The sequence below is a fragment of the Dipteris shenzhenensis genome, chromosome 22 (genome assembly GCF_047967505.1).
Source record: "Dipteris shenzhenensis isolate YYH24624 ecotype China chromosome 22, Dip_SZ_1.0, whole genome shotgun sequence".
Lineage (NCBI taxonomy): Eukaryota > Viridiplantae > Streptophyta > Polypodiopsida > Gleicheniales > Dipteridaceae > Dipteris > Dipteris shenzhenensis.
Genome location: NC_141617.1, coordinates 20,694,846 through 20,720,243, shown reverse-complemented (window position 1 = coordinate 20,720,243; position 25,398 = coordinate 20,694,846). Strand labels below are relative to the sequence as shown.

Sequence of the window (25,398 nt, the reverse complement as noted above, 5' to 3'; positions counted from 1 at the left end):
TCACATTTGCAAACACACCAAGAAGAAACACAATCCCAATATAAGCTCAAATCACAATAAATTGGAAAATACTGAGCAAATCATACACCACTAGCGACCAATAACTGTAGGAAATACAAAGATCACTGAAATGTATAGAAATCACAACCTCCTAGAGACCATGAACTCATAGATAGAACCCCCTGTACGATCAAATAGACTTGCTACCGAATATCTGCCTTGGAACTCAAAGCCTTAGATCGTGTAAATGCTTGACTCCTGGCTTGGCTTTGGATTTTCTTCTATAGCCCTAGGACCTACACCTTCAGCAACCTCCAGCTCCCACTCCTGTCATGTAATTGGATTCGCCTTTTCCCACACTATTTTCTTCCCTCTAAAGGACTCTAGTATATGTGCTTAGCCCATGCACAAGAACTACCTAGTATCTAGCCACAATTTCCCTGAGCTATCTTGCATACTTGGCTGATTGCATGTTGGCCTTGTTGATCACGACTAAACTTTCACACTCTGAACTTGGTACCACAAGTTGCTCCCCCAACCGATCACAAACATAGACCTCACCCATCAACCGTGGAATCGTTATCCTTCGATATTCTGGATCCTCAAAACCCCCGCTTTGCTACGTCGAATGAAAAGCGCCTATTAAACCGTGAACTACAACCCACAGTAAACAACACTCCCTTACAATCTGCGAGCAAACAGCCGCGATACTTTATTTTATGCTTCTCTCTTTGAACCAATGCGCGCGAAATATGACTCGACTCACATTCTCAACCTGCATGCCCTTGCCAATTGCGAGTCAAAATAGAGACAAGTAAACAAGGCTTCATGGAAGCAAGTCGTCCAACCACATACTACCATTAACGTCAACTTCTCCATGGAGCCTTCAATATCTACTTACGAGTAGAATTTTGTTTGAACAGACAACGCGAGCTTGGAGTTGGGTTGGAGCGAAGCCAAATAAGAGCACACTAGCCTTGACTCTTTGAGCGGGACACAATTATGCATGATCACACTTGTTTTACAATCATTCATAGTACCAAAATAGCACTACCCTTTGTGTAGGTGAACTGTTGCAGACAAGCTTGCAACCTCCAACTATCTTGTGATCATGTCGCTGTACTCTTATGATCTTGGCGAGCTGCAAGTACCTTCTTCGTCACTGTGATCCTTTGGAATGACCCAATCCCTCTGAAATAATCTAGCTACCTCGCTTTATTTGATATCAACAAGCTTCCAATGCTTGACGACTAGTGATACTTCCACCTCTACCCACAATCTCAACCGAGATGAGTAAGATCTCAAAGCTCACGACATTCTTTCCAGGTCACAATCTCGTCACAACCTTCGCTATGTGCCCCCACACCTTCTGAAACGAATAATCTTCCAAACCAAGATTGGTCACTCATGAATTCCTCAAAGCGAGCCTTTTGAGCTACCTTAAATGTTGACCATGACAACTAACAACCTAGTGGCAAAGCATTCAGCTTCTCTTGCCGACTACTATTCCAAAACAAAGCAAATCAACTGAAGACATCAACTAAAAACACAAAACGATCAATTCCTTGACCTCTAAACCAACACATCAATCAATGTGAGCAATTCCCACCATAAACTGAGATGAGAAAAAAGCTCATGAAAACATGATCAACTGCCCTCCTCTATTTGAGACGAGCCACAGGATGGCTATGAACCCAGCCGATTGCCCTACTTATGGACGATCCACTGATAGTTTAATCTTCAATTCCGTCACATCTCGTCCCTTCCCTTCCATGCAAAAGTCCAGTTCCTGATTGATTCTTTATCCATGAGCAATATGCACCATCCTTACCATTCCGTTCCTTGTGGCCCACTCTTCCCGTCTATGGTCGTGCAAAGTACTCCTTACCTGTAGTCTTTTTAGAAAAGCACTGGTCCATCTTTAGTGCCTTGGCGCCGACTCACTTTGCTGCCTCTTCCTTTAAAAGCGTAGTCTTCACTTAGTTCACCATTCGTTCCATGTGCCACTGCAAAAGCCAAGGCCCACATCCAAGCACCAATGGCTATCCAATCATCTCATCGGCGACGAGGTCTTCGTCATCATTTCCTGCAAACAGGGTTTCTCTATACAAGCACATTTATTCATAAAATGTATATTCGATAGAAAATTTCATCTCAACAAAAATGGAAAAGATCATTGTTGTGCTATCCATTAACTAAACACTTCTATCCTATCCATTGTAGCTATATGTGCATCTATTAGTGCTCTTTTTACCAATGCATAGGTGTTCCTATATGTGATCTGCAGAGCATTTTTCTTCTTATACAAAAAGATATCAGTGCACAAAAAAAGCCCATCAACCCTAGCATTCCGGAGGATAGCACAAGCCTCTCCCTTGCCTTGCAGAATCGTCCTACATCGCCAGTGTGGACAACATCAAGGTCTCAGTATCAATGGAGAGAAAGTGATATCATATGGGTGAAAGGGGCCTAGAGGCATGACTAATGAGTAAAATCTCCGATGTAACTCCATGCATACACATCCTCGTACTTGACAAATAAATCCACTTGTCTGTTCAAGGTTGCTCAATAGACAAATTGGCACTTACCACTACCATGGCTAGGTGCTCGTGTTCCCAAAGTCAACTCTTGTGTAGCAATGTCCTTTGTGGCAAGCCACACCTTGAGCTCCTAGACGGAAAGGTGGCCTGTGAAAATACATTTGATCCACTATCTTAAATAGCCAGCCAAAATAAAACATAGTAGGCCAAAACTATGTATTACAAATTGATGGAGCCATAAATTATTCAACTTCCCTAAAGTCTGGCTTTCAGAGGGTAACAGTTCTGTTAAAAAGATGGTAAATTTTGACCTCTTGTTAGTGTCCATTGGGAGGTTTGACAGTAGAACTTCCCTTTGAAATTCTTTGCTGAGTCCCCACCTTGTAGGTTAAAGTTACTTACTCAAGATTTTTCAGTCATGCTGCATACAAGTGAGGTATATACTCTGATCATTTAAAGGGATTATGACCATAAAAGTGATAACAGACCAAGACTAGTGTTGGATTAAACATGAAGCATTGAAAATACACGTGCTCAACCAAACAAATCAAATGTCTCAATGAATAAGCTGAGCCACAAAGTGAAACGGTTAAATGCATTTTGTCAAACCTGTTTTACAATAAATCCTCCAAAATATATGCATTTGTAATAAGAAGTCAATCATAAATATTCAGTAATCTGTAATTTTGTGTTGGCGTTGCCTCTTCTGACCTGCACTGGCATTGATATCTTTACTGCTATTCCTGTTTTCTCTCTTCTGTGAATAGCTTATATTTGTTTGAGTATTTTCTTTTTGCTTGTCACGTGAACAGCCACTAATAGTAGTTCCTCCACTCACTTTCCCATGAAATTTCTCCCTTAAAATATCAAGTTGTTCTTGGGTTGGCTGTCTTCCTGTCTCCTTGCTCAAGGCATATGCAGCACCCATTATATCACGGCACTGCTTGTTGGCAATGCTATGATCCACAACTGCAAGAACACAGGATACATAATGACGTCAAGAGCATGCACAAACCTGGTGAAAGTAATTAAGCAATGCACAGATGTACATTTTTATCACCCACAGCCATGACATCATTTCACCAAACTGCTGAGTGTCAAAAAGACGGCAAAAATCTAGCAATCCTTAAAAATAAGAAAGTTCAAAAGATGGCATACCAGGACTTGGATAGTCCTTTCCAATTATGCATTTTGCTGTTTTCTGAACGTCCAATGGTGCAGTCCAAGGCTCATAGATGTACTCTTTGGGCATGTCTGTAAACCAAATTCACTAAAATTAGCAAAAATTTCAGCTTCACATACATACACACTCAATTACAGCAAGCAATTACCCTTCTGCCAGTTTCTAAAATGACTTGTTTGAGGAATAGAAAAGTGAAATTCCACATGCACATTATGTCCACCTCCCTCTCCTCACTCCTGTTTTGTTATTCCTCTTGCCAAATTTTGACAGTGAAACGCCAATTTGTAAATCACTGTCCATTTATGTTTTGAAACAATTGAATATTTTATATAATAACTTTAATGAGTAGGTGGAAGAGTAAAGATAGGAGCTTATTTGATAGATTTCTCCATGCGAGCATTCTTGCCCAATGGGTTTGAGAAATATTCATGTTTCTCATGAAGGATGTGAGATTTGGCACATGGCACATTCTTGTCCAATGGGGTTAAGAAATATTCAGTTGTCTATCAATAGGGATGGTGATCTGACACATGGCACCTTACTATATGTACAGCAGTTAACAATCTCTTTAATCAAAATATAACTAATGCTCTACTATTCTGTAGAAACCATCAAAGTTTCTGAGACAGATACTGGCCAAGTATGGTGCATCTCCCTACAGCTTGATGCAACATTTCAGGTCATCACATACCTTTACCGAGATAGGGAGTATGGTTCCTACACTTCAGAACGACGTAGGCTTCTGTGGCTGGCTCTGTGACCCTAGCAGCCATCGAGGGTGATCAGAAATGTTGGTATGCATACACATGCAGGTGATTTGAGAGTTTGGGACTCCACGTGGGGATAGATTACCTTCTTTTCAATATAGCGTTGAGGCTCCTTTGGACTATTACCTTCTTTTCAATATAGTGTTGAGGCTCCTTCAGTCCAACTCACGATCGAACAATTCCGTGTCTCATTGCACCGAGTGTGGACAAACTGAGGACATACCTTGGGAGAGCCACATATGCACCCTGTGTGATTGCCATAAGATCGAGTTGGAGCATTTCTCTTTCAAATGCCCTCTATACTATGATATTTTTGGTCGCTGTCAAGATCTATTTAGAGATGGTTACGGACCCCTCAACAGCTCCTTCTCTTACCCAGATCAGAGATGCCTTGCTGCCTTCATCCATGAGATCATCATATGGCCTGTAAACTGCTGCATTCCCTTGGCATTATGGGGGGGGTAACTCTAGAATGGGGAATCTGTGGAGATGCCATTCTTGGACACTATGTGACCGAGAATCACACCATGTTTGACCGAGAATTGACACTTGAGATAATTCAGGGTTATGCAGTACAACCTGCACCTCTCCAAGACTAGTTTCAGGTATCTTCGATGATCATCCCATGTCAAGTTCATGCACGTCATCCAAAAAGACTTCTACGAAGTTCCTTAGGTACTCCTTCAAGACGGTGATCAATCAACTGTTGGAATGTGGTGGGCGCATTGGTAAGTCCAAATATCATTACTTTGGCCGCATACACACCCCAATCGGTTGCAAAGGAAGTTTTATGTTGATATTCCGAAGTGATGGGTACCTGATTGTATCTGAAGAATCCAATAAGAAATTTGTAAGCTTCCTTCTCGCCTACTCTTTCTAGAACATGTTCCGTGAAAGGCAATGGATAGACAAAGAGCATTTGCTCAAGATACAAAGGACAGGTCAGGGCACACAGCAAGACTCTACCCAGAGCATGATCACAGAGCTTTTTCGGCCAACTCATACGGACAAAGAGCCACTGACACCACTGACTCAACATCAAATTGACGCATGGATCATGCTTGGGGACCTTTCCTCCATGCTCACTAGATCGAGGATCGAGGGCACGACTGATGGGTTTTACAATGTCTCTTGTTAGATATAGGGCCGTTGACCACTGCATTTCTAGAATACTTGTACATAGCATGCTATCCACAAATTGATAATTCGTAAAATGATGTTACTTTAATATCTAATACAATTTGATGAAACACTTTTGGTGCATTGTCTAACAAAACAACTTTTCTTTTTTATACACAGTTGATCACAGGGTTCCTGCCATAACAGCCTCATTCACCACCGGCCCCCCTTGAGCTTCCACCTCGGCCACGGGTCCAAATTTCTTTCATATATTAGATTTGATACGATTTCATTATGTTGAATTCATTGTGGGTGATGATGCCCAAATAAAGGCTCAGCTCATTGTACGGGTTACTTTCAGTCTCATAGGCTCATGGTGGAGTCATACATCAGTGAATGCAGTATGCTGAGTGCACACTCATGGACAAGAATGCATCATGACAAGTGAATGCACAAACAGACGCTTGACACAATCAAAATGCAGAATTCCACCATTCAGGGGAGCTGAAAAAAAGAAAAGATGTGCGTACCTTTCAAAACAGGAAGAAAGAAGCGGACATATTTCCCATCTGGATCATATTTTTTTCCAAAACTGATGGGAGAATAAATTCGATGGTACTGCAATTTCCAATGAAAGCAACATGGCAGAATATTACATACAGATGGAAACCCGCTTAAAACAAGCCATCAGCAACCACTAACTAACTTATATCCAGGTTACATCTTACATATCTTTTAGATCCCCTTACCAGCTTTAGTTAAAATTTTGTTCACAGCTCTCATCTGAATTAGAAGTACATCACAACTTTTTAAGCAAACCTATAACTTGAGGCTTACTCCAACCATGAGTGAAAATATTAAGCCAACAAGTTTTCCTATCACAAATATAGCATTGCTACATTTACATTTACCAAAGCTCAAAGCACAATGCAACACTGTTTAAGCCACTTTCCTGTAGCAGATGCCAACACTGTGCATTAAATCTCTTCCTCTCAACTTGTGAAAGTGTTTACGGATGCAAATTTCACCTGAGAAAAAAAAGCAGAAGCCGAAAGCCACATCCAATTTCCGTTGTTGATGGCCCAGTCTGCATCTATGAGTAACCTATCAAACACATCACGCCCTTTCTCCCAATACACAAACTGCCAAAGGTATCCATTCCCAAAAGTTATGAATTACAAAGAAAGCACAGCCGATAAAGCTCAGTAACAATAAGTCACCAAAAGGAGCAGAAACTACAAAAATCTTACCAAATCTCCTCTAGTAAGGAAGCAGGCAACAGCATGACGAGCAAGATGGTGCATCCAGCCCCACTTTCTCAGCTGCCAAAATGGAACTAGACACCTCAAGGCATGCATTTAACCATATGACCTTTTTTTTTTTCCTTAATGAATAAAAGGGGGGGGGGGCAAACTTAAAGGACATTCAAAGCAGCAGACCTGCACCATTGCAGCATCAATCCATGGATACCCTGTCTTACTTTCCCGCCACGCAGCGAGAAGATGATCATCATCCTTCCAAGGTATCTGCATCTCTAGCTTGTCAGTTTTCAAAAAATAGGACCCTAACTTTGTCTCAAGTATGGCATCTAAAGCCCGCTTACCTCTTACCTGCTTGCAGATGGGATTCCCCACCATGTGATCAAAGTTGGGTGTGCCATATCCAGCAGTGTAAAAAAATTCCCGCCACAGCAACTGCCCCCTAAACCATCAGCAAAATCCTATGGTAAAGTAACCAGAAAGAGAACACTTCAACAGTCAAGTTACCTGTCCTTCCAGCGATACAGGAGGTTTTGAATATGCCTTTGCATGAGAGTAAACTTCTTTCAATCTTGCATAGAATAATCGAGCTGAGAGGCACCCAAACTGCACAATCATTGAAAAGAAGGAAGAAAGTCTAATGAACTCCCGGCAATAGACACAGGCTATTACTTTAAGCATTGATAGAATGTACAAAACTCAAGGTATCCTATATCACCTTCAAATAGGGTGAGAGAACCGTAGTAGCAGGTTTGATAAAAGCAGTTGGATCGCCCTTAGGCTTCTCAAATTCCACCACCCATTTCTATTGACAAAAAACAAGAAGCCATGTCAAAGGTATATCTCCAAGCAGTATAATTCAATTGCAAATCTCCTCTTCATAAAGAGCAAACAGGTAGCAAGTAAAAAAGTAGGGGCAAGATGATATTTTATGCAGGACAATGCTGACAAGCATCTAGAACTTTTACTCTGGAACAGTAGACTAGAGATTCCTAGCAAGTTCACATACTTTGTCAGCCAATGAGGCATCAAGTCTCCTCAAAGCTTCAGTCTCCCCTCCAGGAAATGGAGTGAACTCTTCCTACAACTACCAACACAATCAGTCAAAGGGCATTCTCTTAAAGTGAATCAGAAACAAGACTAGGCACAATTCAGCAGATTTATACAAAGAACGTTCAGAGACATCACAAACCTTACTCAGATCATTATAACCAAGGTCTAGAAGCGTTGGAAGGGCCACTAAAGCGGCCCCATTAAAATCCTCTGTGAGAGGAATTTGATGAGGGCCATCTCCCAATGGGGCAGGTGCTTTGCCGATTATCTTGCAGAAGGACTGATATGTCAACGGTGCCTTCCCACCATTCTATAAGCCAATACAAAATCCAAATATTACTACCATGTAAGCATAGATTTACTCAAACAATCATCAACTAACAAAAACCATCATCTCTCTCTCTCTCTCGCTCGCTTGTTGGCATTTTTGTCTTAGGGCATAACTTTGTAAGAGGTGTTTATTATTCGAAGGGATAAAGAGGCCTGTTACGTGGAGTATCTTCATGCAAATGGTGACATCCTTCTAGAGCCAGCTCTTCAGAATTTGGAGTGTTGATGATTTTGAGTGGTGTTGCATGTCTCTTGCTCTCCATGAGAGTCATCTTGATTCATGGTGGTGGCTCTTGGAATGAGAGCAAAGGCGGTTAAACGCTGGCAGTTTCTGGCAGCTTCTTCCATGACCATCTAAGGTGGTTGATACAGTACAAAAAATTGTCACCCTTCTTTCCAGATACACACAGAGCATGGTGGTAGCGCAGCGTGATCGATAGAGCTGTGTCTGTCATGGTAGAACTGCATGTGTCGCAGCCAGCCTTCTATTAGTCTGTGTGGCTGATTATCTAGACTGGCGTGTGGGTTGTCCACCTCCGACTGTATGTCGGAATCTTTCATTACATCTTGTAAGCCTCTTGTGGGCTTGAGGTCTTTGTAACTGTAAACCTCCACAACAAGCCCTGTAGGAATGCATGGAGGTTTCTAGTTTGTATTATATAGTCTCTTTGTGTGTTATCAGTCTCAGCTCCTTGCATATGTGTTTCTTTGTGATTGTGAGATTGAATATCCTAAATTTCAATCCCGACAAGTGGTACTAGAGCCACTGTCCTGAGAGCTTGTGGGCGCTGGTCTTGCAATCGTGAGGATTTCAGCTTGCGAGAGCCTGTGATCTGTTACTATCAGTCAAAATGGAAGGATGGTCTAAAGCTTCCAAGTCAAGCCTGCCCAAAACCTCTGGTAAAATTGGATGGCGGGAGCTTTCCTTCCTGGCGACTTTTTGTTCGTCCTCTATTCATGGAGAAGGGTCTCTAGAGCATAGTGCCAAGAAACGGCATTTCTGGGCACCCGAAACAGTTTGCCGTTTCCAAAACCCGAAACAGCATTTCAGATAGGGAGGGGTTTTTTTTTTTTTTGCTGCGCATCCCAGGCCTAGCCAAGGGTCGAACTCACACATCCTAGCGCACACACACTCGCCTCAACCATCGAGTAAGAACCCCACTGGCGGGTAGGGCAGTTTTTGCTCTCCCTCTCCAGCCTCTCCCCTTGCTCTCCTCTCATGCTACAGCCCCCCTCTCAGCCCACTGCCCCTCCTCCTTGCTCTCCTCTCGAGCCTCTCCTCCTTGCTCCTCTCCTCTCCTTGCCCTCTCCTCTCCTCTTTGCTCTCCTCCTTCTCCACCTCTTGGCTGCCTCTCCACTTCAGGCTTCCGCACTACCTCTCCACCACCTCGCACTGGATGTGCCTCCCATTATGGGGGGGGAACTGCTGCTCCCACTCCCGGCTGAACATTAACACTACGATCTGCACCCGCACCCCAAAAGAATGGGGGACAAAGCCAAGAAAGACGAAAATAACAACAACAAAAAAAAGCAAACGACACAACTGAATTTGGAGGATGTGAACACACGTTACAACCGAAGTGGACTCGGGGTAAACAGCAAGGCAAAGTTAGGACCCACCTCAGCTTCTTCAACATCTATCTCTACCTCAACCTCAACCTCAACTCCCGCTACAGTGTCAGATTCGTTTTCAGCTCCAACCTCAGCTCCCTCTATCGCTATCTCTACTTTGACTTCAGTCCCCGCTTCAAGCCCAGCTCTAGTTCTAGTCTCAGCTCCATCTACATCTACGATCAGTGACATACTCATGCCCATGGCGCCGGTTGTTGTTCCCTTTCCCTCTTCTCCTGTTACAGCTCTCACACAGCTTTTGACACCTACTTCCGAGGTATCATACACTGTGCCGCATTATGCTTCACTCTCCCCTCTCCCTCTCAGTCAACCCATCCTCCCACACCCTGTTGGGACTGCCTCACTCATTCCACTGTCATCTCCGTTCCTCACTCAGCCACCGTCCAATTTTCGGACTCAATCCCACTCTTTCATGCCACAGTCACCACAGTTTCAACATGGACATGGGTGGACTGACACACCAGAGGCCCATGAGACCCTACTCACGGAGATACATAATTTTCGTGAGCGTGAGATGGAGCTAGCTCGCTTCGCACGGGAGCAGGTCCGCTTCAACCAGGAGCAGAGCCGCATCACACAGGAGCAGGCTAGGGCCATTCGGGAGCAGGCGGATCTTATTCAGGGACTCAGAGAGGATATCATGCAGCTCCGACAGGAGGTCACAGCCATACACACTGTCCTAGGGAGTACCCCGTTGGTCGTGGCACAGATTGCGAGCATGCAATCTACTAATGAGGAGACTTCCAAATGGGTTGACGTGGCCAAACGAGAACCCGCAAGGGTCCCCGTTTCGGCTACCCTCATGGAGCAGCAACAGAGAGCCAATAAGGCTCTCAACATCAGAGTACGCGAGATCCCACGCACTGAGGCTACACCGATGGTAGATGCGATTGTGTTCGTGACCGCTACCCTGGGTGTGGCTGAGCATGGGATAGAGAGGGCATGGCGGGTGGGGAGAGATCCCAACCGAGAGCAACCCCTGATCATACGATTTCATGACACTCAGGCACGACTTTCAGCTCTACGACGCAGGTCAGTTCTTCGAGATCAACCAGCGATCTCTATGGATGAGGATCTCACACCTCTACAGGTTGAGGAGAGGCGCTCTTTGCTGCAGCAGCAAGTTCAGGCCCGAAAGGAGGAGAAGTGGACAATGGTACGAGAGGGACGACTTCTTACAGGCGCCCGTAGGACACCTGCCCCCTCCCCTACATAGGGAAGCGGGGCCTATGAGACTCAGATATCCGAGACCCTGTCCTGCACCATTTGGAACTGTAATGGTACCTTATGGTCAAAACCAGGGAACTTCTCGGAATCCTATACAGGCCACGACATAGTCTTCTATATAGAGACACATCAGAGTCTAGAGCGCCCTCTCCCAATAGTCAGCGGATATACATGGGAGTCTGCCTACAGCGATGAGACGAGGGGTACAGAAGGAGTTCGAGGTTCAGGTGGAGTTGCACTCCTTTTCAGATCCACACTTCAGGGGATCATTTCAGTAGAGCAGAGAGATACACATTCCTATTTCTTTGGATCCGGATATGACACATGGATAGCCAGGATCTGTTTGTCACAGTTTGCTACTTCTCCTCGGAGACCTCCCACTTTGCCAGAGATATTCGAGGTGATGATGAGACATCCCCATTTGCTGCCCTTTATCAGTCCATCATTGACTTTTCTAGCCGCGGAGAAGTCCTTCTAGTGGGGGACTTCAACGCGAGGACAAGGGCCCGTCAGGTACCACTTCTTGATTTCACAGATAATTCCACTCTACTGGCAGATGTTGACCTTGAGGAGGCAAGTATGCTACGGGTTTCGACTGACAGGCAAGGTCCACTTTCATCCTATGGGCAAGCACTATTAGTGCCTGGGCAAAATACATGATCTCATTATCTATAATGATCTTAACAGATGGCCCGCTTCAGGTGGTTTCACATGCTTTCCACATGGGAGGGGGATCAGTGTTGATTATTACATCATGGGATCCCCTGTCTTCAAATCTCGCATTACTGACTTCACTGTAGCACCTCTCCCCCCAGGGGCTGATCACACATACCTTTTCTTTCGCATCTCCACCTCCCTTCGCACAGTACCTTCCACCCCACTCAGGGCTTACTCCACCTACCACGATATACGCTTTGATCGGGATCACTCACCTTCTTACTCTGGCCATCTTTACATACTTCTCACTTATATTGACTTCATAACCCTTTTAAAGGATCGTGCTGCCCTTGTCACCCGCTCACTACACGAGGCTACCATTCACGCCTTTCCCCACACCACCCGCTCCACCCGCCCACCACCCCCTGGAACCGTACCCTGTAATAGTTGGTACGATGATGAGTATAAGGCCTTACGCCGTCAACTCAGATTCGAAACCAAAAACAATCTTCCGAGCGCACCAGATACGCTACGTGAATACCGTAGACTGGTACGAAGGAAGAAACTAGACTTTGTTCATCGAAACGAGGAGGAGCTACTAAACATTTTGTTTAGTAACAACTCTGAGGACTTCTGGCGGAGATTTCTAGAAGGACGGTCTCCTCCGCCACTCACTGACACCCAGATCTGGTTTGATTATGCACGCACATTTTATGACATCCCAAATCAACCAATCCCTAGCCTCTCACACATCCCTCGTCCCACATCCTGCACCCTCTTCACTAGAGGAGGGGTAAAGCATGCTGTAATGAAACTTCATAATGGCCGAGCAAAGGATCATGAGGGACTATGTACTGAGTTCATTGCATATGGGATTAACCTCCTAGCCTCGATCTTAGCAAAGCTTTTTAATGAAGCGGTTTGTTTGGGATTTCCACACACTTGGACCATTAACACTATCTCACCCATCCACAAGGCAAGGGATCCCATGAGCCCGGAGAACTACAGGACCATTATGATTGGACATGTCATGTCCAAGATTTATGCATCAGTACTTGACTCCGAGGTAAGCAGACTTGCAAAGTGTCGAGGACTCACAGCAGCAGGATAGGCGGATTCCGGCGTGCTCATGGAACCATGGACCACATTCTGACGCTCAGATGTATCATCAAGGAGGTGAGATCACGGAAGCAAAGGGTTTATTGTTGCTTTGTGGATTTTCGCAAGGCATTTGACACAGTCCCAAGAGCCCGCCTCATACGGCGCCTACAGGACTTGGATTATGACCAGGAGATCATTTGGGCTGTCATGGCACTTTACGAGAGTTTCTGGCAGACTTCGGGTAGGATCCGGGTGGACAGACGAGATCATGAGTACCATCGGGATCAAACAAGGGTGTCCTTTGTCACCTACCTTGTTTGGCCTCTACATTAACGAGCTTGAGACAGTGATGCAGACACAAGGGATTGTAGGTTGCTCTCTTGCAGGCACGTTGATCCAAATTTTGCTCTATGCAGATGACGTGGCTCTCTTGTCTTCCTTAGCAGAGGGGCTTCAGAGACACCTAGACGCACTATAGTCCTTTTGTGAGTCTCATGATTTGAAGGTCAACCTGGATAAAACCAAGGTCATGATCTTCAATACATCTCGAGCCATCATGCGTCAAGAGCAGTTTACATTTGCGAGGTCATCTGTTGAGATAGTTTCATCATACACTTATCTTGGGGTTATCTTCTCCGGACCGAGCTTCACTATGAGACCTGCAATGCAGGCACGCTTGAGTAGAGGGTATGCCTCATTGGCCAGGCTAGAGAGACAGTGCTTCCGCTCACACTTTCAGGATCCACGCACCAAGGGATTGCTTTTTGACTCCTTGGCTCGCCCAGCGGAGATGTATGGCAGTCCTTGTTGGGAGCCAGACTTGTTGGATATAGAGTGGGCTCGTGTGGAGCAGCTACAAGTTCTCATGCTATCACGGATGATTCGTGGTAAGTCATCCGTTCCTCACCAGATCATTCAGGTTGAGTTTGGGTCACCCTCTTTACAGCTACATGCTGCATTTCAGATCATCACATATCTGTACCGAGTTAGGGAATATGGGGATTATACCTCGGGGCGTAGCAAGCTACCATGGATAGCTTTATCCTCTTCTATGGCACTTGCAAGCAGGAGGAGATCAGAGGTGCAGATATGCACGTACAGAGAGATGGTTTGAGCAACTCGGGCTCCACATGGATAGACTATCTCCCTTCCGGTCTAGCATGGATGCTCTGTTCTCTCCCCTCTTATCACACGAGGTCAACCAGGTTATCCGTGAGAGTCTACTACAGCTACACACTTTTCGGACCTGGTTGAAACCGAGTGAACTCCCAGTGAAGCTTAGCTTCTACAGAGATCACTTCTTACATATCACAGCGAAGGGTTTCATTGACCCACCAGGATACACACAGATTCACCTACCCCACTCGATAAGGATCTCTCTTGGGCAGTTCTGGGTCTCTTTACACAGACTTCGCATCGAGAGCGGCAGAGCAAAGTGACTACCCAAGGAGCGGCGCATATGCACACTATGTGACATACAAGAGATTGAGACAGAGGAGCATTTCATCTTGAGATCCGAGGATGTTTCCACTGCCTCTTCAGAGATAGTTATGGGATTTTAGCCCATTTCCTCTCCTACCCAGACCTGCGGTGTTTGGCAGGTTTCATTCATGAGACACTTAGACACCGCGAGAGGATACTCCGAGCACGGAGATAGGAGCAGACTTCTTCCTCGGTTGATCCCTCTCAGAGCTCTATCACGGAGTTCTTTCAACTAGATCACATGGATCCCAACGAGACGAGGCCTCGACATGACCGTGACCCGAAACCCGTGACCCGACAACTCAGACAGAGGGTCGACACACATATCACACTTGGAGACATCCCCTCCTTGTTTAGAGTTGGAGCCCGACCGACGAGGGTCACAGTAGCCCAGGTTAGACGTAGAGTTACGACCAAGAGACGTGCCAGAACCGCACCTCTGAGTGGCCGACAGCACTCTATTGCCGACTTCGTGCCTTCACTGCCTCATCCATCCTGATATCTTGCTGTTGCTGGAGATGATGATGATATTGATGATAATGCTGAGATTAATATATAGTCGACCACCGACATCACTATGTTGTACTTAGGACTTAGTACTGTCATTCTGCATTTTTGGCATTTTGCATTTTGCATCGGTATAGACGCTCGTTTAGTAGCTCCACTACCACAACTCGTTGTATCAGGATTTTCAGTCTCATAGACCCATCGGTCTTCCGAAGACTTTAATAAACTTTATTTCTTTCTTTCTTTCTCCTCTCCAACCTCTCCTTCTTGCTCTCCTCTCCTCTCCTCTCCTCTCCTCTCCTCCTTGCTCTCCTCAGCCCTTACCCTCTTCTCCTTGCTCTCCTCAACCCTTGCCCTCTCCTCTCCTCCTTGTCCTCCTCTCAGACCTTGTTGTAGCAGGGGGATGCAAGAGTGTTTCCACGCGCCGCCAAGCTCTCTTTGAGGCTGCCAACAGGCAGCCATATAGGCACCACCTAGTCACCTTGGTTGGGGGCCCAACTAGGCCCCCAACCAAGTCGGTGACCCAACCTTGGGTCAGCCCTAGGTTGGTCAAGCAAGCTAGTGAGGGGCCCTATAAATAGGGCTCCTCCCCTCTTGTTGTACTGTCACTTGCATAAGTGTTTTGCCTAGCAATTGAGGCAATTTTCCAGATTTCTTTTGTAGACTCTCTCTCTCTCTCTCTCTCTCTCTCTCTCTCTCTCTCTCTCTCTCTCTCATTCATTTCAGTTTGCAGTTTGTGTGCTCTCTTTTGTTGTCTGAATTCCATTGCACTCACACCTGGTATCAAACCCAAAGGTTGGTTGACGATCTGCGACATGGAGGACGCTTGGAGCTAGCGAACTGTGCCTTGTTCAGAGTTGTTGAAGAGGAGCGCAAGGAAGAATGGATCGTTCCGGTGTACAGCAAAGGGCAACCGGTTTGAAGGGTGTTTTCATATGAGAGAGGAGGCGTTTCCAGGGGCAAGACAGCAAGGACCTAAAGGTATCATAGGCTGCAATGTTCTAATGTCTATTGATTAATGAAATAATCATTTTCCTTGTCATGACCCTCCATCTTCCTTGGATGAGAAAAGTTATCTTCTGAAATATCTCTTGCCTCTTTCCCTTGCGTACGCTCTCTTTTTACTTTTGCATTTGCATAACCTCTTTATGATCTACAAGTACCTTTGGAAAATCTACAAAGAACTCTTCTTCCATCCATTGTGCATCACAGGGCATGAACTTCAGCAAATCTCTTCTTTTCCACGGATACTCTTCTCTTGATGGTACACAATCTGTTCTAGAATAAGAACCTCAATTCCATCTTCAAGTTCGGGTTCCTCTTGATGCTGAATATTCAAAAGAAGTATCACCACGCTCTTCAAATTGCTCACATGAAAGACATTCTTCATGCGCCAATGAACTCATAATCTCAACTCATATGCTCAAAATCCCTCTTTTGGATACAATACTGGTAAAATCTAAAATAGACCATAAAAATTCAGTGCTACCTTCACATGTCTCGTACTTCCCTTCACTGACTTCCTCATGTGGCAATCGGGGTGAAAATCATGCTAACAGAGAACATCAACCTCATGATCAAGGCGGCCAATGGAGCAACAGGAACTATTCAAAGACTGGAGTGGAACGAGGCAACATCCACATTGGTAAAGATTCATGCCATCCTCTCCTCAACAGGAGAGCGTATAATCCTTAGATGCTCAAAGCACACTCGAAGGGTCCTCAATGGAATGTGGTACCACAAAACCACATTTCCAATCACGCTCGCATACACCATGTTTGGCCACAAGTCACAAGGCGCAACACTACAAGGGAAGGCAATAATCATGATACGACAATCGTTTGCTCCAAGACTAATGTATGTCATGTCTAAGGCAGCCAATAAGAAGAGGAAAGAAGTTTATTATGACAAGGATGATTGCGTGGTGTTGTGGATAGTCATCATATGTTCTTTTACTTGCTCAATAACCTATAAAATACCCGCACGAAACTAGTCAACAATACAAATTCTCTCCCCCAATGTGTTAGAAAACGACCAATAGAGAGTACGCACAGTGGAAAACAAATAGAATAGCCCAGGAGCTCAAACAGTGTGTGTGGTGAGGTGGAATCACAAACTTCTTTAACTTATGTGCAAATAGATGTGCAAACTCATCAATTGACAATGAGCCAGCCAGATATATAAGCCACCAAAAGTCCATCCAAAGCTATGGACACAATACAAAAGAGATAGATCCAAAGTCCCACCAGAGAGTGGTACTTTGATCTTACCACAAGATACTTCTACTATCTGCCGGATATCTCTAGACTTGAGCCCACGTGATCCACCTCAAGCGTATGTAGACTCTCTGTCCAAAGACCTAGCACCTTGCTGCCCTAGAAGACAGCCTAGGTTCCAGCCCTTAGACATCACCTCAGTCTGCAGCACCTCTGCCTCTTGGATGTAGGCCTGAGGGCCAGTGTCTTGCTGCTCCCAAAACTTGCTGGCTGCTGGATGAATTATGCCCCTCCAAATGGCCCTTTATATAGGCCTCTAGGACCCTCATAAATACCAACTGGCCTGCCTCCTTACGGCCGATTCAGTCTGGCTCATAGCCGACTGGGGCAAGCCCTTAAACTGCCTATAAATGGGGGGCCCGCCCCCTTTTGATGTGTGTGCCAACCATTGGCTGGCCTCCTCCATGCCCCCCCTATTTTGGGGCAGTGTGCTGGGCCTTATGGCTGACCAGGCTGGCCAACCAGCCAGCTCCTTGGCCCTATAAAGGGCAGGGTGCTGCCCACTGCAGCCCCTCCCTTTCCTTACCATCTGCTGTGCTGTTGCCATGCCCTGCTGCAGGTCTTTCACCTGCCCACGGACACCCTCCTTACAGGCGGTGGGCGCCTTCACTTCTAGTATCCCTCACCATTTCTGCTGCTCCAGATCCACCTCTGCCCGATCCAGGCTAAATAACCAGCCAATTTTCCGTCCATGAGCTCCATTTGTTGCAGCCACCATGGCTTCTTCTCATGTGAGGTGCTGCCCCTGTGGCAGCACCCCGTCTCTCTCTTCATTGGGCATCTTCTGCCCTAGATCTCCCTCTGTATTGTGTTGGAAAGGTCACCTCCCCATCTGTAAGCCCCCATATGAGGAGAGCATGGGGGAGGGAGACCTATGTATTGTGTTGGAAAGGTCACCTCCCCATCTGTAAGCCCCCATATGAGGAGAGCATGGGGGAGGGAGACCTAGGGCAGTACCCCACAGGAAAAGAGAGAAAGGGGCTGCCACATGGACAGTATCATGGCTGTCATGTGGGCAGCACATCTAAAGAAGACCCTAGACAGGGAGCGCAACTGTACGGAGCAGTACGGAGGGTGTGCAGACCATGACAGGTGGCACACAACTGTACGGAACAGTACGGGGCTGGATGAGGCCTATTGGAGCAGCAAAAGAGGCTGCCATGAGGCAGGGACCTGCCTTTATATAGGCTGGGCCCTTGCCTTAATTGGAGGGCCAAGGCCCTAGAAGAGTGGGCCCAAAAGGCGAGCCCTAATAGGGCTGGACCAGCCACAGACTGGTTGGCCAGCCTGCTGCAGGCTGGTCAGTTTTTGTCAGCGCCCTTGGGGCCTATAAAAGGAGGGCCTCCAGCCCTCATTTATCATCATCTGAAGCAGCCCTCTAACAGTAGACAGGAGCAGCAAGCAGGCTAGCCTTGGGCCTATCCATAGGAGGTGAAGATGACCCTGAAGGAGCTGCAGACTGAGCTTGAGTGGCAGCCCACCTAGGCTGGTTTCCAGGCTGCAAGGTGGAAAAGATATTTGAACGGAAAGTCAACTTACACTCAAGGTGGAGCACAAGGGCTCGAGTCTAGAGATAGCCAGCAGATAGGAGAAGTACCTTGTGGTAAGATCAGAGGACCACACCATTGGTGGGACTCTGGATCTATCTCTTTTGTATTGTGTCCATAGCTTTGGTCGGAAATATATTATTTTGGTGGTTTCTCTATCTGGCTGGTTCATTGTCTATTGATGAGTCTACACATCTATTTTATGCACATAAGTTAAGAAGTTTTTGATTCCACACCCCACACGCACACTATGTGAGCTCTTGGGCATAAGTATCAGTCTTCCGATGTGTGTACCCTCTGTTGGATCATTTCTAACATTGTATCAAAGCCCAAGTTGGAGGCTCACAGGTGTGAGAGCCTGAAGGCAGGGACGTTGCTGAAGGACGACCTTGATTCAGACGCTCTTGGGAATCGACTTCCACCACTGGAGGATTGTGCCCTTGCGAGAAGGAGGGTGACTCAAGTTCAGTCAAGTGCGTTTAGAGTTCTAGTCTACTGAAATTTGAGTTTGGTTGACGTTGCTATGTGGTATACACAACAGAGATGTCAACCTCTACAGCCTCTTCAGCCCCTACTCTCCCTTCCTCCTCCCCCAATTTTCTCTCATTCACTATCCCTAACTTTAGAGAGTCTGGGAAACTGGGCGTGACCAACTACCCGATCTGGAAAGTGAAGGTCCGGAGTCATTTAGTGGCTCGAAAGTTGTGGAAGCTGACAACAGGAGTGGAGGCGAAGCCGGAGGACGTAATGGATAGGCAAGGGAAGATATTCACGACAATAGACAGAGAGGAGCTCGAAGCCTAGGAAGATAGAGATGCCCATGCCCTGGCATTCATCATAGGGACTACGACGGACTCTGTTCTTCCAAATATCCAGATGGCCGAGATGTCAGTGGAGGTGTGGGTCACTCTAAAGGATCTATACGAGACAGACAACCCCTCTCGAATTTTGCTTCTTCAGCATCAACTCTACAATCTTGATATGGAAGGAGGAGATACGATACATAGCCACTTGACGAAGGTCAAGGTAGTGAGGGATCAGCTAGCAACAGTTGATCAGAAGACAGACTCATGCCATTTGACCTTGATGGTACTGAGGAGACTGCCTCTGAGTTTCAAGAGCTTTGTTACGACTGTGACAGTAGGACAAAGGACCAAACCTCTAACGCTTGAGGAGTTGGGTCCATTACTACTATAGGAGGAAGGTCGGGAGAAGCTCTACAACGACGACAAAGACGACAAGGCAATGCTGGCGAAGGATTACGTTGGCAAAGGGAAGGACAAGCCCAACGGTAGCAAGTCCAAGAAAGACGACTCTGACAACGAGGAGACTTCAAAGAGGAAGAAGCAGAAGAAGTGCTTCTACTGTGATACGCCAGGACATTTTGCAAAGGCCTGCAAAAAGAAAAAGGCGGATCGAAAAAACAAAAAGGAGGCTGACTCAGATTCAAAGAGAGAGGCCAAAGCAAATGTGGTAATCAAAGAGTTGTTCCTCGTGACATCACCAAGTGTTACCGAGGTCAAATATGTTGACCAAGAAATCACTGTGAGGATGTCTGACATAGAGATGTGGATCAACGAGGAGTCAAATGCCTTTGTGAAGGTGAAGGACAGCATGGAGCGCTTGGTACCTTCCAGGTGCATGGCTATTGACACTAACACGAGGGCAGATCCCATGGGGGGCCCTGGGGTCTCATGGTCAGATGGATGCTATACTTCAAAAAGGGACAGTACACGATTACACAGGCTCTTGGTGGGTGCCTTGATAAGGTGTAGGGTTTGCTTTCAGAGCAAACACACAGGCAATACAACAGTCTAGTATGTACTTGATATTTTGCATTTGAGCCTTTGTAGCATGCTGTGAAGAGACTCTGCTCTTCATTTTTCTCAGAAGATACGAGATTGAAAGGAATTAGCCTTCTTCAAAGGGGACAGTACAAGATTACATAGGCTCTTGGTGGGTGCCTCGATAAGGTGTAGGGTTTGCTTTCAGAGCAAACACACAAGTAGTACAACAGTCTAGTATGTACTTGATATTTTGCATTTGAGCCTTTATAGCATGCTGTGGAGAGACTCTGCTCTTCATTTTTCTCAGAAGATACGAGATTGGAAGGAATTACCCTTCTTTGAAGGCAAAAGGGGAAGTATTGGTGCTTCTTCAAATCTCGAACGCACATTGCTAGAAGGTGATGGACAAAGAGGACTGAAGCCAGAAGAGTCCCTATTTGAGAACTCAGCGAGAGTTCATGGTCCAGGTTATTTGGAAACATGCATTGGTTGCAAACCTTGCCAAAGGAAGGACGGGTTGAAACAGACCCTCAAAGCATGTATCAAAAGTAATTGATTTGGCAACCCATGTAACCTTAAAGATTTTCATAATAAATGGCCTTGTTGTTTTGAGGAGCAAATAACTCCTTTTAACAGGGGATAAAATGGGCTTGCTTACTAAGCCTATCTATAACGGTGAAAATTTGTTCAAACTGACCAACATCCATTGTAATACGTCCCACCTTTTAGAGGGAACAGGTAAAAGCTGCAAAAGCCCAGCAATCTTTCTTGTTGAACAAAGGCTAAAATTTCCATGCAAACTTTAGGCCGATGGAAGTGCCTCTAATGCCTCTATGTCCAAAATGTGCATTCTGAACTCGCATGTAACTCAGTCTCATTAAATGGATCCCTCCATAAATTTCAGCAAAGTTATCATCAAAAGAATAAACTACAACCCTTGCTACTAATACCTTCTCCTTAATCACAAGAACGAAATTAGCTTGGGGCCATCTACTCCAAGCATCGGCTACTAGATTCTCATTCCTTGACTGATATTCAATATTTAGTTGACCAAATGATTGAATATATTTAGCCCGTTTCATGTCTTAAGAACAATGGGTTGGGAGAACAAGTATTTGATACTTTGATGGTCAATCTTAATCTTGAAAGCAGAACCGTATAAATAATGCCTCCATAATTTCAAAGCATGTACAACTGCCAATAACTCCTCATATATTATATATTTCGACTTGGCCCCTCTACTCTCATAAGCAATGGGATGCCTTCCTTGCGGAGGTACTACTCACATCCATGCATACAACAAAGAGCTCCTTGTCCATATTAGGGAGTGTTAACATTGGTGCAATTACCAATATTTTCTTAAGGTCTTTGAAAGCTCCTTGAGCAATTTTTCTTTAACAAGTCATGCAAAATTATCAATGAATCTGCAATAATAACTACACCTCCCTAGACAGGATCTCAACTCATGCATGTTATTGGGTATTGCTCGCCTTGACCTTTTCAAGATCATCCCAAATTCCTTAGCAGACACAATGTGTCCCAACTCCCAAATACTACCTTGAAGAACTCTTGTTTCTTTGTATTACTAATTAGGAAAAATTGATCCTTCCTTAGGAGCTCCATCACCTTAGCAAGGTGATCCTTATGTTCTCTTCATTTTAGCTAAAAACTAGAATGTCATCAAAGAAGACTATAGCCAACTTTCCCAAGTAGGGTCGCAAAACCATTCGCATCAGCTTAGTAGAAGTGGCTGGAGCATTAGTTGGGCCAAAAGACATAATCAAAAATCCATAAGGTGTAGTAAGAGTGCGAAAAGCAGTCTTATGTTCCTCTCTTGCTTCCATTCACAGTTGATTACTAAAGACCTTAGCACCCTTAAGCACATCTCCTAAACCATCAGTCTTTGAATTCATAAGTTTCTTCAAAACTCAATAATCTATACACATACGGTAAGATGTGTCCTTTTACCAATAATAGAGGTGCTCCAAATGGAGAACTCCTTTGTCAAATTACGCCTCTCTTCAATAGATCATCAATGTGCTTTTCTCTCTCCTCCACTTCTATCCTATTCATTCTATAAGGAGTTCTACATGGAGGAGAAGCTCCTAGCTCCAAGTCTATGGCATGATCATCTTTTCTTTCCATAGGCATTTCAAATGATTCGTTTCCGAAAATCAATTATCATAAGCTGTAAGAAATTCATGTCTTCCTTGATCCTCTTTTGATATACGAAGATCCTTTGAGTCACGTACTCCTCTTTTTACCAATCTTTTTGCTTGAGTAGGAGTAATTAATGAAATGGAATACACGTCCGATTCCATATGATCCATATGTTCTCATCCTTGTGTAAAAAACAACAATGATGAGTATGGAGATGTACAACAACGTTGAAATCATACCGCCATGATATACCTAGCAGCACATCAACATCATGTAAAGGAGCTACTAAGAAATCCCTCCAATTTGTATACTTTTGTATAGAAAAAGAGATATCATGTGTTTCTTGTTCACTATGCCCTCTAAAAGCTCCCAAGAGTGACATATTTTTTAAGGTCTGGTTTAAGATGATACAATTCCACAAGCCTATCACTCACGAAGTCATAATTACATTCGTGATCTAGGAGTACAACCATTCTCTGTCCATTCACAAACCCACCCATACACCTTGAAAAGGTCATGAGGTCCAAAAGTGTTGGCTGGACAGCATTCACTATTGGTTTGATAGTCACAGTAGATTCCTCGAATGAGGAGGAAGAAGCTGCAACCTCCTACTTGAATGCCTTAGCTTTCCCTTTTGATTAAATTTGTCTTGGCAATTTTAGCCAAAAGAATAGGACAATTATGCCATGCATGCCTTGGCTTATGTTTCTTACATCCAAAACATTTGCCTTCCTTAATCCATCATTTCTTTTCTTCATCAATAATAGAAGGAAATGTCACCCACCCAAGATGTGATTGGCTGTTTGCATTCTATACAAGAGTCGCTCCCTTTCCCTTATTGTTCTTTAACCGATTTGGTTTCCTAAAGGTTGGTATGTCGCTAGTCTTTGATGTTGATCCACCTGTTACAATGACTAAAGAGAGAGGGCTGCTCAAGTTACCACCCAATCACATGAGTCTCCTCTTTCTCCGGACCTCCTTCTAGGTAAGCTCCCTCTCTGGTACCCTCCCACCTGCCCAATGCCTCCCCTGTGGGTCCCTCATAAACAGCAATCGTTATGCTATCATTTTTCTTCATAGTCCTTGGCAATCCAAACCAAAAATCCATGCTGAGCAAAGGCTCGTATAAACCTGCATTTAACTTCACCTACTTGACATAGAACACATCTTTCAACATATTTGCTGGTTTGAGAAATCATACTTGGCTAATAATACTTGTCTTGGATAAGCTTTAATGTTTTGTCCCTTCCAAAATGTCTGATGATACCCTCTTGAATGCACGATTGCTTCCCTTGAAAAGAAATCCAACTTGAATAAAAGCTACATCGCATCTCTGTTCACTTCAGCACAGAGAAAAGTGCACTTCCTTCGTGTTTTGCTTGCCCACCTTGTTTATGGCACGATAAGTCCTATCTTTGACAGACGAGAAGCCGATAGCACGTATCTACGCATCGACGTCTGCATGCTGATCCTAGAGAGAGAGAGAGACTGTGACGTACCTTTAGAATTGTTTCTTCCGGATTAAATATCGTGTGGCTAATTGGACAATGAACCTCAATCCCCGCAGTCGCGGCAGCGTCCTGCGCTGCAGACATAGGGACAGAATTAAGCACAGTCGAGAGCCATTCTAAGAGCACAAAACACACCTGCATCAAGCCTGAAAGTTCGACCTTAATACTCTTGTCCCTTCTCTGAGCATACGGTTCCGTGTCGAACTCAAAGCACAGTCTCTTTATTTTCCACTGCAAGAGCATAGACCCTTTAGCCACACCTATCGAAGAGGCTAATTCTTTCAAAGTAGCAAATGCGCAAGTACTACGAGAAGGAAGGCAGTGGACAGTACCTTCTTCAGAACGTCCGGAATCACAACTACAGGGTCTCCCTTAAGCAGCAACAAACGAGACCCACGCTGCTGCAATCGAGCATCCAAATCGTTCAAGCTCTGGAGCAGGAAACGGATGCGGTTGACGCCGACGTGCGTGGAGCCAGGGGAGGGAGCGGAAGGGTCGGGGGAGAGGAACCACGGGTCAAGGACGAAGACAGGGAAGACGAAAGAGGAGTTGAGGCAGGCAAGGTTGAGGGCGGGGTTGTCATGGAGGCGAAGGCCCTTACGGAACCAGAGGAGGGAGTTGATTTCCATGGGAAGCTTGAGAAGGGGAGGTTCGAGGGGGAAGATGGCTATGGAGGAGGGAAAAGCTTTGAGAGAATTAGGGTTTGGATGGCTATGGCGGAGCTCAGAGCTTAAAAGCTTCGCGCAAGCTTCAAAAGATGCTTACTTGAATGAAGAAGATGTGGCGGGAAGATGACTAGCCACGTCAGCTCTCCTCCTACAGTTCGTTGCCACGTCACCCCACCTCTTGCCACCTCTCCCTCTCCCTATTTTGGCCAGGTTCACACGTCACCTGCCAGCCCTGCCCGAGGCTGCCCACCCGCCTGCAGCGCTGATGACCACGTCCAGGCACTCAACAAATTCACACCCCAAGCGCCCCCACCGGTTGATCAGTTTCGTGACTGCGCCGCACCCGATTGGTTGGTGATGGAGCGTCGAAAGAGTGGGTGGAGGAGCCAAGAATCAGGGCTGGGTTGGCTAGGCTGATGGTGTCAATAGGCTTCTCCTCGCGCTTGCCTCTATCGTCTTAACCAGCGAGTGTTGTGCACCCAACCTATCCTATGAAACCACATTTACACAAATGCTTCACCCCCTAGAATCCCTTTTCTGCCTAGAAATGATCGATGCTCGCCAGTCACCCTTGCATTCAGACGTCTTACCT

The 25,398-nt window shown here is 45.4% G+C and overlaps 1 protein-coding gene across 2 annotated transcripts; it reads right to left on the bottom strand.

Annotated features, from left to right (window-relative positions):
- Positions 1 to 3,065: 3,065 nt before the first annotated feature.
- Positions 3,066 to 24,888, bottom strand: UVR3 (DNA photolyase family protein). 2 transcript variants are annotated; one of them, XM_087393656.1, is made up of 14 exons: positions 24,471 to 24,888; positions 24,298 to 24,369; positions 24,127 to 24,207; positions 8,061 to 8,231; positions 7,878 to 7,949; positions 7,587 to 7,673; positions 7,376 to 7,474; positions 7,220 to 7,303; positions 7,049 to 7,135; positions 6,860 to 6,931; positions 6,638 to 6,751; positions 6,140 to 6,227; positions 3,699 to 3,794; positions 3,066 to 3,509 (listed from the first exon to the last, which is right to left on the bottom strand). In XM_087393656.1, exons 1-14 carry the CDS (start codon positions 24,765 to 24,767, stop codon positions 3,211 to 3,213), a joined length of 1,719 nt encoding a protein of 572 aa, XP_087249782.1. In that variant the 5' UTR covers positions 24,768 to 24,888; the 3' UTR covers positions 3,066 to 3,210. The 2 variants fall into 2 exon arrangements, with proteins under 2 accessions (XP_087249782.1, XP_087249784.1); XM_087393658.1 differs by lacking the exon at positions 24,298 to 24,369.
- Positions 24,889 to 25,398: the final 510 nt, after the last annotated feature.

Coding starts and splice junctions, on each gene's coding strand:
- UVR3 (XM_087393656.1), bottom strand. CDS start 24,767: ATGGAAATCAACTCCCTCCTCTGGTTCCGTAAGGGCCTTCGCCTCCAT. Junction 24,370..24,470: donor TTCCGGACGTTCTGAAGAAG/GTACTGTCCACT, acceptor ATGCTCTTGCAG/TGGAAAATAAAGAGACTGTG. Junction 3,510..3,698: donor AAAGGACTATCCAAGTCCTG/GTATGCCATCTT, acceptor GTGTTCTTGCAG/TTGTGGATCATAGCATTGCC.